Below are 16,542 nucleotides of genomic sequence, written 5' to 3'. Positions count from 1 at the left end.
TGGACTATAATTAGAATTTCTATAATTAACATGATGAATTTATATGGTATTCATTTTTATCTTGAGACACAGACATAGGTTTTCAATCATATTTATGTGTACATATAGTTATAAATGATAAAAATATGTACATATATATTTATATTTCTATCTACAATATATTTCTATGTAATCTGACAAATAAGTCACATTTCACTTTTTCTCCCTAACGAGGATTCATTATACAGTTGGCACACAAACATTTGGTAAACATGAGTCCTAAACATAATATTTGTTTAGACTCAAAGTACTGACATCTTTCTGGGGAAAATGTGGAAAATAGCTAATTATATCTCAAGATCTATTTTATCTATTATTTATTTTATAGTTTTTTAGTCAATAAATATATTCAATACAGTGGAGCCTAAACCAAATAGAAAATCTTCTTGTGTATTCCCTAAGTCTTACAGAAATATAGACGTTTATATTCTTTGTGATTTAAATAAAACCATTTTTATTTAAAATAAATAATAACAAATAATAGGAAATAACAAATAATAGTAAATTAATTCATGTATGTTAAAATAATCTATTTTAAACATTTTATTAAGTATTTCTCTGTTGATCTTACTATGATAAATTAATAGAAAAATCATACCTAATTTATTAATAATTATAATAAACTATATAACATAATTATATATACCATATAATATATGATTTCAGCCTTATTCTAGTCAGCAGGTGGAATCATTCATTCCATACATATTTATTAAATGTTGGCCATGTGCCAATACAATTTTAGGTGCTGTAGGATAGCAAGATGAATAGTGGCTCACATCATGATGGAAGGGAACAATCCAATAAACTAATAAATAAGTCAAATATACACATACACATATAAAACATATATATTTCTCATATAAATATATATGACAAATGGTGATAAGTTCTATAGATGAAAATGCATTTTAAAAGGAGAGATAGAAAATGTCTGTGACTGTAACAGTTTTTAATTATGGTTTGTGAAAGCCTTACCACTAATGTTGCAACTAAGCATCACTGAAATGGGAATCAGTGGAAAAAGGATGGCAGGGCATTTCTGGAATCCAAATAATAATTGATTCAAACAGAAATAAAGGCAGGGTGCCTGGGTGGCTTAGTCGGTTGAGCATCTGACTCTTGATCTCAGCTCAGGTCTTGATCTCAGGGTCGAGTTCAAGCCCTGTGTTGGAGCCTACTTTAAATAGATAGATAGATAGATAGATAGATAGATAGATAGATAGACAGACAGACAGACTATAATGAGCTTAATCCTCAAGGTCTTGGGGAAATAAAGACCTTGGATTCCCTGTGGTTGGGTAGGGGTATTGCTAGTGAGTGGAAAGTACTTGGTGGGGTTTTGGCAGGGACTGGCACAACCTAGGATATTCTTTACTTTTGTCAAGATACACACTTTCACACACACATTCACAAAATGCCTTTTATAACTTAATTTTACCTCTGTCCAAAATTGTTGGAAAGTTAGGTATTACTAATATTCTCTGCCATTTTGTTTTTAAATAACAGTAATAATATATTATCTGTAACTATTCAGAGGTAAAACCCATAGAGATGGAAAAGACTGAGAGGTAACTTTGATCATTTGGAGTGATTATCTGTGTTTCTAAAACAGGCTTGACTCACTGTGTTGTTTCTTTTCTTTAAAGGTTTAAATCTCATGGCAATACATGATAAATAATTTATCTTCAATATCCACATTTAATTCAAAATGGTTTGTTTATAAACGTACACTGACACATAAAAACCTGTGGTATTATATTTAGCAGAAGAACAATAAAAACAGCATAGCCATGCATTCTGCTGATCATTTCTCCGCCATGGAGTCAATTAAACAGTATCAATTATACTCATGGCACCAGAATGAAAAGATTAGAAAGGCATAGTTTCCGACTTCAAAATAGATAACTCAGGGGAGACAAACAGAAAGATTAAATAATTACTAGTATGTAACAAAATAAGCCAATACATTGCATTAATAGTGTTTTCAGAGTATTCATAAAGCAGTTATTATTTCTAAAAATTGGAGTAGGATGAAACTGACAGTCTGTGAGGTAGGGAACACAAATGATAATTGAAAGGTAGCAGAACAGGTCCAATTCTCCAGCTGCATTTACCTAGAAACTTATCTCCTTTCACACATGAATAAATTTCAACAACGATTTTTGACACTGAAGTATATTTTCATATTTTACTTATTTTATTTCTTTTCTGGCTATCAAGCTTATACTTCACATTACCCTAGTCAGTTAATATATTTAATAAATGTATGCATTCATTGAATCCCTTAATGTTTCTATAAAATTGATTTTTCATATATAAAATTAAACTGGTACATCTTTATAAGATTGTTTGGAGATTAAATAAAATATGACATTTAAGAGCTTACCCTATGGTCTGGCACATAAAAATCCAAGTAAAAGTTACCTATTTTATCAAAACGCTGTAATATTATGAAAGAATTTTAGCAAAAATATATGCATGAAAACATACATGTATTTATACAACACAGGTTTGAACTGGGTGGGTCCACTTATACATGATTTTTTAAATAAATGTAGTACAGTAGTATAAATGTAAATTTTCTTTTCCTTCTAATTTTTAAAAATGTTTTTTTCTCTAGCTAATTTTATTGTGAGAATATAGCATATAATACATATACAATACAAAATCTCTGTTAATCAACTGTTTATATTATCAGTCAACAGTAGCCTATTAGTATTTAAGATTTGAGGGAGTCAAAAGTAATGCTTAGATTTTTGACTATGCAGGGGTCAGTGCCCCTAACCCCATGTTAAATAACCCCATGTTGTTCAAGGGTCAACTGTACTTATATTTATTTCAAGTGTTTCTTTTAAGACAAGTAACATAAGAAACTTTAAAATATATATTTTCTCCCATAATTATTATTATTATCTGCTTTCTAGTAAGACCAAAATGTATTGATTTGATTTGATTTAATCTAATTTGATTAAATTAATTTGATTGGATGAAACTGCTTTAGCATAATGATCTGTTATTAAAATAAAAGCACTAGCTTAATTAATATAAGTATAATATAATTAATATAATTAATTAATTAACATAAGTAATCTATATAATTTATAGTATGTCTAAATATCAACTTATTTTATGTTTGAAAATATTTAACATAAGGAAGTGATGCATTTGCCCAATATAAAATAACATGAATTTTATGAAATTAAAATTTCTAATGATTTCTACAATTTCTAATTCTTTGTCAACCTATATATCTCCAGATGGAATAGATATCCTTTTTTATTTACTTTTATTGCTAATTAAAAAACATAACACTTATGTTTAGTTTAAAAAGTCCTAAACTTAATATGGAAATGACAGAAACTATCTGATTGATTAGGTTAACAGATTTACTTATTTTTATAAATCCATTACTATGGCTTAATGTAAATTTTAATGATTTTTTTCAATAAACCATCTCTATATTTTGTCAAGAAATACTTAATTCCCCAAATTATAAATCTCTAAATTAGTCATTTCTCATTTTTAAAATGTGCATTTTTATATGGAAATTTTATTCTGAAGGCATATACTGACATAAGTGCTCCTGAGTGAATAATAAAGCAGACACCTAGTAGTTTAGTTCATAGTTGGTAGGCATTGTGTGCAAATTCAGAATGGTGACTGTACCTTGTGTCGCAATCTTATTAGAGGTTGGTAGGATTTAAGGCCATATCCTGCTTCTTTGGTTGGCCTTCCTTCTGACTCCAGAAAAATGAATCCAAGAACCAAAACAGCTGACCAGCACTTAAACATTCTTATTGCTTTCCACCTGTGAAAATTAGCATTGCAAGTAATCAGAAAATGCATTATATATTTTAAAAATGCATCAAGAAATATTCAATAGTGCATAGAAATCTCCACAGATCTAATCAATACTTGTAGGCAACTGTCAACTGAATCCATAACAGGTAAGCCTCTCCAATTAAAGATTAGGATCCCCTTCATCATAACAAACAGTTTTTTAAAAAATTTCTCACTCGTACAGCTTTACACAACATTACATACATAGAAATATAGAAGCCAATCAAAATGTATTGAGGAAAAAAATAATTAAAATCAAGTTGAAAGAAAATGAAAATAAAAAAAAAAACAACTTTATTTTTTATTTATTTATTTTTTCAACGTTTATTTATTTTTGGGACAGAGAGAGACAGAGCATGAACGGGGGAGGGGCAGAGAGAGAGGGAGACACAGATTCGGAAACAGGCTCCAGGCTCCGAGCCATCAGCCCAGAGCCTGACGCGGGGCTCGAACTCACGGACCGCGAGATCGTGACCTGGCTGAAGTCGGACGCTTAACCGACTACGCCACCCAGGCGCCCCAAAAAAAACCAACTTTAAACCATGGTTAATTTTCTGAGCATCTGTATAGAGTACAATTGTCAACATACTTATAAATCTTGAACTCCTCTTTGAGTACATTTGATGAATATCACTTAACTAAAATAATTCACTAGTAAAGACTGCTGACAGTTTGATAAGGCAGTCTTCTATGGTAGGCACTTCATAAACTGAGGTACAACAAAAATTAGGCAGACAGTTATATTGAGTTGGGAGTGCATTTTTCCAACACTATCACAAAGAATATTTTCAAAAACGTTCTTCATAAGTGCTTTAAACTCAAAACTATACAAGTCTTTCCACTTCTCTGTGTCTTTGGACACACAAGAGAAATTGTAAAATGGCATAAATTTATTATCATATAACTCTAAGCCCTCTTCCTAACCAACAAATCAATGCTTTGAATTAAACTATATTTCTTTTTATCATTTTCACCAACATATATTTGCACCTAATGTGCCAAAAAAAAAAAAAATAAAAAAAAATAAAGAGCTCTTTCTGCTCCTGTCTAATCCATACCGTACATCTGACTTCTTGAGAAACTTAACCAAGTATTTAACCATGCTGGTTACTGTTTTCTAAACTCCCCACCCAATTATTAATGTCCATCTTTAAAGATGCTCAAATCTTAAGGTTTTTTAAGATTTTTTAAAGATCATTTTTCTCTTCTACTTTTTGAATTTTCTGAAAGAGTTGTGTATCTCATTCTAGCTAATTTCTGAACCGAGTCCATGCAAGCATTTCTATCACCCTATCCAAGTAACATTTCTTTTTTTTAAGAAATGGTCACTTTACCTGGAATTTTATGACACCCCTGACTTCCATTTCTGTAGAATTTCTGTAAAGAAAACTCCATCTCAGCCCTTTTGCAAGTTCATCCCACTCCTTTGCTTCACTATTTAATATTATAGTTTATCAAATTTTGTTGTTAGCCACTTACCTACTCTATTCATGCAGCCAAACATTCAACAACATCTGTGGTTTTAATTACAGCTACCTCCTGCTTTTTGAAACTTATCTTAGACCACTTTGCTTTTACTGAACAGCTACATTAGTACCTGTTTTCACTAACCAAAAGAAATGCGAAGGCGATTTTTGCTTTCACAAAACAAAAAGGTGAAAGGGGTTAACAGTATTGAGCATTTGTTTTGCAGTCAGCCCTTAAGGAAGCAGAGCACTTCAGGAGCATGGAGCAGAGACAGTGGCCCAACCAAGCTCCTTCCCAGGCACCTACATTCAACATGTCAGCACCAAGCCACCAGAGCTTTGAACTGTGTCTGTGAGCGCCCATGCTTTATCTTGATTTATTTTGTGCATCCGTGAGCAAGATGTCTCCTAAGGTATCAGAAAAGACTAAGAGGGGTTTTTGGGGGGTCTGAGAACATTCAAAAATTTTTCAGTATAAATTAATGACAATTCCTTCTTCATTTTATGCTTTTTGGCTTATGAAAGTTTTTATAGAAAGGCTATACTTACAGAGAGCAGGGGAAACCTTTATATTATTGCTTCTCATCCAATCTCCAGATTGGCATAGTTAGCCTACTTAACAACTCCACCTTTATGTTTCAAAAACAGTTTATAGTATACAAACCCCACATAAAGTCATCATCCTTAAATTCTGTTAGTTCTACCTTCAAACTATATATCCCAAACATTAGTTTCTTTCCAGTCTACTGTCACAACCCTAGTTCAGTTATCAGCACCACTTGTCCCCTAAATTGCCTCAATCACATCCTCAGTGGCCATCCACATTTATGCACATACACCTTGAATTATTCCCTACCCAATAGCCTGAGTGATCATGTCAAAAGCAAATATCATGATGTAATTGCCCTTGTTAATAACTTTAAGATATACTCATTTACCCTTGAAATAAAAACCAAAATCCCTGAAATAATCTATAAGTGCCCACAGAGTCTAGGCTGTGCATATCTTTCTCTTCCTCCAAAGAACTGCTCTCCAGCCACACTGAACTTATTTGGTCCATTCTCACTATAAGACTTTCATACAGTATTTCCACCATTTGAAATTCACCTCTCCCCACCCCCATTTATCACCCAAAGGCCTTCACATATCAAACATATCCCTTAAGGGCTGTCCTCATCACACCAAGCCTGAATTGCATTTCTTAACTACTCATTCTCATAGATCAGTTCCCCTTCATTTCAGAGCAACCATTTGTAATTAGACATCATTAATGTGATAATTTGAATAATGTTGGTCTTCTTCACTGCATTATATAATTATCATCTCCTTCAAAGTTCATGAATGCAGGGATCTGGTTTGTTTTTTGTTTTTGTTTTTTTTTTTTTTTTTCTTTTTAGCATTATATCATCTGGGACTGGCAAATTGTCTGGTACCTACTAGACACTCAATAAATGAATGCATAAATGAATGTCATCCTGCATTCAATAGTAAAAAACAGATTGTGTTTTTTGCATTTTGATGAAATTGAATGCAATTCCTATTTCACTACCCCTACACAATGTCTGAAAACTAACCCAGAAAACTAAATAATTTCATTTGCAATCCATCCCTTTGCTGTCATTTTGATGTATAGTCTAATCCTTCTCTCAGAGGTAAATATTTGTTTATAAGACAACTGGATGGAATATTTTAAATCCAAGATAGAGCCCAAGAATAAAGCAAACAGTACCAACTGAGCTGAAGGGATATTTTCTAAGGGTTCTGAATACTATTTTACTCTGTTGTCAAACAGGAGAGGGAGACAAGAGGTATGATCACAACCTTGTCCCACCATGATGGGGTAAAGGTGAAGTCATAAATTTCTTAAACTGAACATTTAAGGGTTTCTCTTTTTCTTCCTCTCTCTCTCTCTCTCTTTTAATGTTTATTTACTTTTGAGAAATCGAGAGAGACACAGAGCATGAGTGGGGGAGGGGAAGAGAGAGAGGGAGACACAGAATCCAAACCAGGCACCAGGCTCTGAGCTGTGAGCACACAGCCCGACGCAGGTCTCAACCTCACAAACCACGAGATCATGACTTGAGCCAAAGTCGGTGGTTTAACCCAGGCACCGCTTTTTCTTCCTCTTTCTAATTCACTGTCACATACACACTCACACACATGCACACACACTCACACACTTATATTCCACAGGGCTACAAATATTTCATATACTATATAGACTGAATGAACAAAATTTTAATAGGTGACCAAAAATCTCATAAATTTTGGAAGTAAACTTCCACACATTGATAATTAGTTCAACAGTCTCCTGAAATATTTTCTCTGCCAAGAGGCAATAGACTAGGAATATTTACTTTAAGAAATTTCACCAAAAGTTAATAACAAGTCAACATGTAAACCTTCAGTGCATCATATACAACTTATTTATACCATTTAAATCTACTTTTCATATTACTAACCATGATTAATTTTTTCATTGATAGTCCTATAATTTTCAAGTATAAAATTTCTTAATAATACCAAGTTACACAAAATTTTAAAATATAAATGCTTTATCTCAGCAGCTATCATGCAACTGGAGTGATTTACTTGATACCACAGATAAAATGAAACAACTAATATTAAAAGTCATATCTCTTTGTTTTGTATTTCTAGTACAGATAGGCATTTGAGCTCAACACTGAGTGTTAGACAAGACAAAAGAACACAACCAATTTCTGCATTTATCTTCTGTGAAGGGCTACCTTGCAAGATTTTCTTCACTAAGATATTACTAAGAAAATATTTGAATCCAACTATACAGCAATCAATTAGCAAACTAAATAAAAAGATGACTCTTCTTGATGGATGCTCAGAAAATAATCATCATTTTCTTACTTCTCTTCAGCTACAGGATCCAAAGGATGCCATTATTATGTCTTTAAAAGTTCACTCATCCACAGAAGGTGTTCTGGAAATTGTAAATCAGTAGCAATCGATCCCAGGATATACTGACTCATGATCTTTCTCAGTACTATAACCTCTGACAACCTGTTAGCTTTTCATACTTAATTGGCAGTTTGTGATAGCTCAGAAAGAACACTGAGGAGCATGTGACTAAAACAAACCAGCTGGAACAGATGGTGCAATAATGATCCTATGACTTTTCCTTGTAACCCCAACATGTATATGGAAGCATCAGAAAACAATCTCTTTATTAACTTAGGAAAAACAAAATGTTCACAAATCTAAAAAGTATCTGCTTAATGTTTGATTTAACACAGTTAGACTCGGAAATGGTAAGGGGAATGGAAAGAGGTTTCTTTTCTTCAGAAAATAATATTTTTCTCTGAATCAAACTATTTTATTCACCATATGGTGTAACATGCTGTGCTGCTTATGGCAGTAGGATTTAGAGTAGTTACATGATTTAGTAGATTCAAATATTTCAGGGATTTTGATTTGTTTACACATTCTCTAGAATCTCACCATTTGGGAAAACAAACTAAGAGTGTTCAAGTATTGCCTTAGGAACAAAATGTAGCATTTGAGATGGGGAAGGAAACTGTGGTATTATGTCTATGAATGAAAAGAATATCAAGGTGAAGCAATTCCCAATATTATCAAAGGTTGCAGAAAAGTCAAGTATCTGAGGGTTTCACCGGAAGTACCCTCACTGCCTCTCACTCCAGCCTAGAAAACTACTATAGGTCTTCCAAGAAATATCCCCAGTCACTTCCTTTGTGAAATCTCCCCTGTCAATTTCACATGGACTTTGCTGCTCTCTGCTGCAATTTTTACATATCTCCCTTAAGTGTCTTTTCACCTTGCACGGTGGTGATTGATTTAAGAAGGTTAACATCCTTATATAGCTGCAGAGGGAGATACACTAAACTGGTTCAGTCACAATCTAGGGAGTTTCTTAACTTCCATAGACTTCTCTGTTCTCTTCTGAAACAGGGAGGTGGCCTAAATTATTACTACTTTTTTTTTTTCCTTTTTGGTATTCTATAATTCTATGAGACAGAAAAATTGACTTTTAACCTACCTCGTGTCATACTGTATAACCTAAACAAAACCAATTGCATTACTTGGGCCTCATCTGCAGGAAGGGATTTATGACACTATATAGTCTAGAATCTATAACAGATTATTCCTTCTGGGTAGATTTACTGATCTGGATAAGGATATGGGGAAAAACAAGTTTGAGGGAGAAAACGATTATTCCTTTTTTGAGAGGCCTTTTGGTAGTCCTATTGGAGATGTTGAATATTCATTGGGATATGGGAACCTGAAGTGCAGCAAAGAGGTATGGGCTAGATATACCTATTTGGAGTTCTTAGCATTTATATGTCATCAAACCCAGGTATGAGATGGGAAGAGGTTGGAAAGGAGAAGAGGTCCAAAGACTAAGCCCTCAGGCAATTTTAGTCAAAATAAGGAATAAATGCTGCTAGGAAGTAGAGAAAATGAAAATAGTGAAATTTTAATTTTGAAGCAAAAGATAGGTGGAAATTTTCATTGGAATGGAATGACTGGAAGCCACAGGTCTTATCATCTGCCATGCTATATTTTTTACTGGTTTGTGTATTCTACGTTTCCAACCAGAACATTAGCTCCATAAAGACAGGACTTTGTTAATTACCTGTGTGAATTAGAGCAGTACCTGGCATACAGCATGAGCTCAATAAATATTTTTAGATAGATAAATGAATGAATAAATTAATGGTGATAAGTAATTAATTTGAAATAGTAGGTATACATTAAGGGATTCTTAATATTCTTCATGTAATTGAAAATATTCATTAAAACTGACTATGAAATCAATCTAGAATTCAAGTTGCTGTTATTATAAAAAGCTTTTGTTTTACAACTGGATCAAAACCAGGTTTTCAGTGGGGAGTTCCTGTGGAAAAGCCTCCCTTGTCAAGAACTGACAGTCTTTTCATTCCTTAGCTCAACTGAAGTTGGAAAGATGGGAGAGACTTCTTCTGTATCTATCAGGCAGATCTGCTATTTGTTTGTATCTTTTGACCCACTTTAACTTCATACCCATGGCTTTGAACTCTGTGGTTGAGTTCTAATTTAGTCTTTCTCCTGGGATAAAAATTTTTCCAAAGGATCTACTTTTGTTATGGGAAATATATTATCCCTATCACAGAAGTAGATTCTTTCCCTCTATTAGTAGATTATCCTCATCAGAGCAATGTAATCTCCTAATCATTGTCCTTTCTTCAAATATCCAGTCCAATAAGTATAATTAAAAAAAAAAGAAAAAGAAAACAGCTAAGAGTCGCCACTTTCATACTGTAGAACCATACAGGAGAAGAGCAAAGGAAAAACACGTCATACATATCCTACTAGACATACTAGGATGATACCTAATAATATTTAATTATCCAAAAAATATTTTCTGATAGATATTATTGCTTATTTGAACTAAATATAAAGAAAGAGAAACTTATCAGGATAAGGTTTCCAAGTTCACAAAACTGGTTATTGTCAAAATTGAATCCAAGGCTGACTCCGATCACCTTTGACCCAATATTTTGTGATTCAATTCTACTTTTAACATGCACAAAATGATGCAGATATAGAATAGCCTGTACACGAAGTAGCCATAGAGGACAAACAACTACTTATTTAGACTGAATACTAGTGGAAGAGAGAATCTTTCACTTGACATTCACTTTGGATCAATGTAAATGGAGATACAGTATAAACAAATGCAGTGATAATGAGAACAATAGCTATGTGACTTCTCTGTCCATACTGCATGGGTGAGTGTCTTTCAATTCTATATGGAAACACTCAAAAACATGGAAACTTCTTTAATTCTTAATCCCACCTTATCGGTTCATATTTCTGAAAAGACCAAAACTTTTAAATATAAAACTCTGTATTGAAAGAGTATAACATGTGCAGTATACTTTTTTTTCTTAACATCTAAGATAAGAATAGAATTATAAGTGTTAAATAATAAGAATTATGACCATTAAATTAATTTAACTCTCAAAGGAGGAACTTTGATTTCAATGACATCTGAGTCATTAATTTGGATGAACAAAACTGTCCAGATTCAAACCAATTATACCTTTCAATAGCCAGCTTAATTTGAAAAAGAAAGAAGCTAGATATAGATAAAACATATTCATTGGCATTTTGGAAGGACTGCAGTGTGAAATGTATAATAATTTAAGCTTGCATTAGGCGAAAATATTCACACTGAATTCCATTTAATTTTTTAAAAAAGATGTGAATACTCTCCTTTAAACAAATGAAAATCCCACATTATGAAAAGTATGTTGGGTGGTAAATATTTGTTTTCCAAAGCCATCTTTGCCTTACAAAACTATGCTGCAGTTGTATTAATCACTCTGGTGCACTAAAAACATTTTTAAGATAAAAAAATGAACTTCAACACAGAATACAAGATAATAGAAGTGAAATTCATATTAGACACCTAGTGTTACCCTTTCTTTTTATAGGGGAGGACAATAGTAAGCAGCAAGAATAGCATTTGTGCTTACAAGGAAAGTAGTCATAGGCGTGTAATGTCACTCTCCTGATTCCAAACAGGAATTTAATTCCAAACAGGAATGCTAATTCCAAACAGCATTTAACAAGTGTTAAATGCTACAACACTTCTGACTAGAATCCATTCACTATGGAAATAAATAACACGTGTACAAATGTTTTAAGTGTCTAAGGCACTGTTTAGAAGCCGCAACTCTGTGAACCCCAACAACTTTATATTTAATATAAATAGAAAGCCAACAGGGGCGCCTGGGTGGCGCAGTCGGTTAAGCGTCCGACTTCAGCCAGGTCACGATCTCGCGGCCCGTGAGTTCGAGCCCCGCGTCGGGCTCTGGGCTGATGGCTCAGAGCCTGGAGCCTGTTTCCGATTCTGTGTTTCCCTCTCTCTCTGCCCCTCCCCCGTTCATGCTCTGTCTCTCTCTGTCCCAAAAATAAATAAACGTTGAAAAAAAAAATAAAAAAATAAAATAAAAAAAAATAAATAGAAAGCCAACAGAAAGAGTTTCCAAAAGCCAACAGAAAGGACTTCAGCATCACCATCTCTACAGAATCATATTGTTCAAGTGGAATTTTTGGATAATTTTGTGTACACTTGTTTGATCAAAATGATCTTCACTGGGAAGATGGTTATATATAGCTGTGGTTACAGTTATAAATGCATGGTTACAGTAGCACTTATGTAACTGTAGCTATACAGTAGTTTTAGATATATTTGTTATATATAAGCATATACTATTATATGAATAAGTTATTTTATGAATATATATGTGTATGTATATATATATATATATATATAATATGTGAGAGATATATAAACATATATAAGTATATATTTATACACAATGTTTATATATAGCACAAGATATATATATATATATATATATATATATATATATAGTATTATTTTTTTAAAGCATGTTTGACAACTGAAACAGAATGAAACTTTGGGTCTAGCTGACTTAAACAAGGAATTTTATTAAATTATATAAACTTACAATAGCCTGGACTTCAAATTGCATGTACTGGTGCCTCAAACTTAGGCAGAAAAAAACAAGACAACATATAGTGACTAATATTCAATCTCCCAAAGAAGGTCCCCAGACTTGACTTTATAACACATTCATGATTCAATAGTAAAAAAGTATATTATGTATAGGTTGAAATTAAATTAATTCCATATGTCTTTTTGTTTATGATGGCCTTCAATAGACAATATTTAAAAATAAACTTTATGTGGGGCGCCTGGGTGGCTTAGTCAGTTGGGTGTCTGACTTCAGTTCAGGTCATGATCTCACAGTCTGTGAGTTCAAGCCCCGTGTCAGGCTCTGTGCTGACAGCTCAGAGCCTGGAGCCTGCTTCCGATTCTGGGTCTACCTCTCTCTCTGTCCCTCCCCTGCTCATGCTCTGTCGCTCTCTCTCTGTCTCAAAAATAAATACATTTAAACAATTAAAAAAAACTTTATGTAATTATTTCTATGTAGTTTATCAAATCTTCTGTCAGTTCCTTCTTCCAATGAATAAACTGGAGTTATTTTATAATAAACTTGAATGAATATTCTGGATTATATATGTTTATATGTACACCTAAAGGGGCATGAATTCTCTACCTTCCTAAAAGCTGCCGTCTGCAACATGGTACAGAATAAGTGGTTAAAAAACATTGACTAATATAACCACGATAGCATGATATATCTTAATATTCTGCACTTAGCTTTTCTACACTGTATGTCCACCTGGGTTATGTGTGACAATTTCATAAAAGAAGCAGCTTCAATAATGTTCCTGTATCTTTGTATGCAGTTTATTTGACATGTTGAATTTCTGAGTTTCAGCTCATTTTCACAGAAATCTGACATCAAGCAGGCACTTTTCTTCTTGTGGTTGATAAACTGAAAATATTCATTGCTAAAAAATGTACCAAAAGTATTTGTAATGCTGAGCAGCAGCGTGCTATAGTAGAAAGAACAATAGCTAAAGTAAAAAGATATGGATTCTCCCTGTGGCTGTGTTCATAAACTGATTTTCTTAACACTTGCACTATAACTCTCAACCAACTGAAATGCAGCTTCATCAACTAATCCATTGAAAGTTCTCTCACAGCGGCACCTGGGTGGCTCAGTTGGTTAAGCCTCAAACTTCAGCTCAGGTCCTAATCTCACAGTTCATGGGTTCAAGCCCCACATCAGGCTCTGTGCTGGCAGCTCAGAGCCTGGAGCCTACTTTGGATTCTGTCTCTCTCTCTTTCTCTCTCTCTCTCTCAAAAATAAATAAACACTTTTTAAAAATTTAAAAAAAGGAAGTGCTCTTAGGAAAGTGACCACTTTACTTGACCTTTTCTCCCTGTAGCTTCAATCACACAAGACTCCAACGATCTCCCTTCACTTTTCTAGCCATCCTTCTGCGGTCTCTTCTTACACGTTTTCTTTATTCATCTGATCTCTTACAGCTGATATCCCAGAGGTTTGGTATGTTAAGTTCAAAGAAGAAAAAATTAATCAGAATGATAAAGTTCATTGTTTTCTTTGTCTTTTAATTTGTATTTTCAAGAAAAAAATTAAGGAATAACATCTGTACGTCATAATAATACAAGCTGAGAGTTCTAAGTAATTTCCTCCTTATTTTCAAAGTACCAACTGGAAGTAATTATGGAAACTAAAACTAGCCAATCATTGATCACTGTTTGCTTGGTTTCTATCAAACACTATGGATATAATTTCATTGCACACTGCAAAATGTTGGCTAAGGAAAAGCAATTTCATGTATGTCTGGTGTAAAAGTCCTGTGACCCTAGTTTGTATCTAAGCTGCAATAACTTTGCTTGCTATAACATGAAAAATGATGTTTTAAAAGTTTAAAAATAATAATATATTATATGACCTTGAAGATACTGCTCTAATTCAAGAGAAGAGAAAATCATTATAAGCTCTGTCTTCTGAATTCATTGCCTTCTACCTTGATGAGCACTTAAAATGTAAATTAAGGAAGAATGCAGCTCTTAGGATTGACTCTGTCTAAAATCCCAAAGGTACTATGTTACAGATTTTATTTGCTATTAAAAAAAATCATTGCATTTTTGTCAATGTCAGACAGATTTTAAATTCAACCTATTCCATACCAAGGTTTCTAGCAGCCTATGTTCTTTAAATCTGGAACTACATTTATAGTACAAGAAAAAAATATTCTGTCACAGTTTAACAATGAAGTGCTGCACAGGGAACAACTTAATTTCTTCTGTATTTAAAACTGAAATGCCATGGGGAAAACTTGCCCATTTGTTCAGGTCAGCTGAGTCTCAGAGGTATTCTACTTCATATTCACAAAAGTATGGGAAAGTCCAATGATGGAGTCCACAGTTAGTTAGAAGAAATCATTGGGACCTGAATATTTTTCAGAACAACCTAATGCCTTCCCAAAAGGAGAGATCTGGGCCACTGTGGTGTGTAAGGAAAAGAGGGAATATAGGTTAACGTGACCTAATTCTGCCGTGAGGATTTTCAAAACATTTCTCAAAATCAAAACCTATGTACTTTCATGAAAGACAAAGAAAGCAGTGAGTAAACCAAGCATAAAGATAGATTTCAGCTAAGTCAACTGAACATGAGCACATTACCAGTGATTTGAACCAAAGCAGACAAGAGCAGTTGAAACTTTCCAATTAACTCCTAACAGGAAGTAACAGAAACTATACTAGCTAGTTATGAGGTCAATGGTGGCTGGAGATTAAAATACAAGTCATGAGCAAAACCGCAGCCAATTTGAGTTAGTTTTCTAAGGGACATAAGAGAACTTGCATTTTATTTTATACCACTGTTTCAAATTCGAAAAATAAACTAGAGGTAAAAAGTTGGATTAAAAAAATCAACAGATTTTGAAATAAATAAACCTGAAGAAAGATGAAAAAGAGCAGTAACATAATGTGTTATAACAGTGAAAAGTGTTTATTGGATATTTACAGTGCTTCAGGCCAAGTATACCATGTGCTTGCACATTCTTGATAACAGTCAATCAATACAAAAGCCACTGATTTAGGTAGCCTAGGCAAGTGAATCCAGGCAATATATCCTTACCAACTTCCTACAGTATCCATCTTTCGAAGCAAATGCTTCAAAAATAAAATAAAGGCAAGGCACAGGTACCAGTTTGATTTCTAAGAATTTCACACAAGCGGTCCTTTGGGATGTCTCCTTCTAATTAAATTTAGGGGTAAATACTACATGGAATTTACCTATATAGAATTGGAGCTAACCTAGTCTAAAGGCAGATAACAAAATTTAGCAGCAACATCCAACCCTCAGATGGCCTGCTTCAGGACACTTGTAATTCTGAAAAATCCTGTAACCCTGACAACCAATCCTTTTTTTTTTTTTTTTTTTTTTTTTTTTTTAAAGCGACTTTGGTTCTCCAAGTCTTCTTTTCTGGGTACTGAATATAAAACTCCCAACAGAACTGTCTGGGCTCAAAACTGCTAGTAAAATTTATCTCCCTTCCCCTGTTCTTATGGAATTAGAACCAGAAATGACCATAATGATTCCTTGCAGCTGGAGGCTGAGAGAAATGCCTCTCAAGTTTCTTTAATAAGGGAATCTATTGCAAAATGGGTCCTTGAACACCCAGAAAGCAGCTGAGAAATACGGAGGGGTAGCTGGAGAATCTATCAAAACTTCCCTCAAGCACA

General features: G+C 33.5%; 1 protein-coding gene across 6 annotated transcripts in view; it reads right to left on the bottom strand.

Annotated features, from left to right (window-relative positions):
- The window catches only part of FSTL5 (follistatin like 5), a 795,291-nt gene that overhangs the window by 739,532 nt on the left and 39,217 nt on the right, over positions 1–16,542 (bottom strand). For all 6 annotated transcript variants that reach the window (XM_040471352.1, XM_040471359.1, XM_040471338.1 and 3 more), the window contains one exon: positions 3,709–3,850. In XM_040471352.1, the coding sequence (XP_040327286.1) occupies positions 3,709–3,834 (126 nt within the window). In that variant the 5' untranslated portion in view covers positions 3,835–3,850. Of the gene's footprint in view, positions 1–3,708; positions 3,851–16,542 lie in introns of those variants that run through there.

The sequence above is a fragment of the Herpailurus yagouaroundi genome, unplaced genomic scaffold (genome assembly GCF_014898765.1).
Source record: "Herpailurus yagouaroundi ecotype Mexico unplaced genomic scaffold, PumYag 28, whole genome shotgun sequence".
Classification (NCBI taxonomy): domain Eukaryota; kingdom Metazoa; phylum Chordata; class Mammalia; order Carnivora; family Felidae; genus Herpailurus; species Herpailurus yagouaroundi.
Note: the sequence above shows the minus strand (reverse complement) of the source record. Positions and strands in the feature narration are given on the sequence as shown.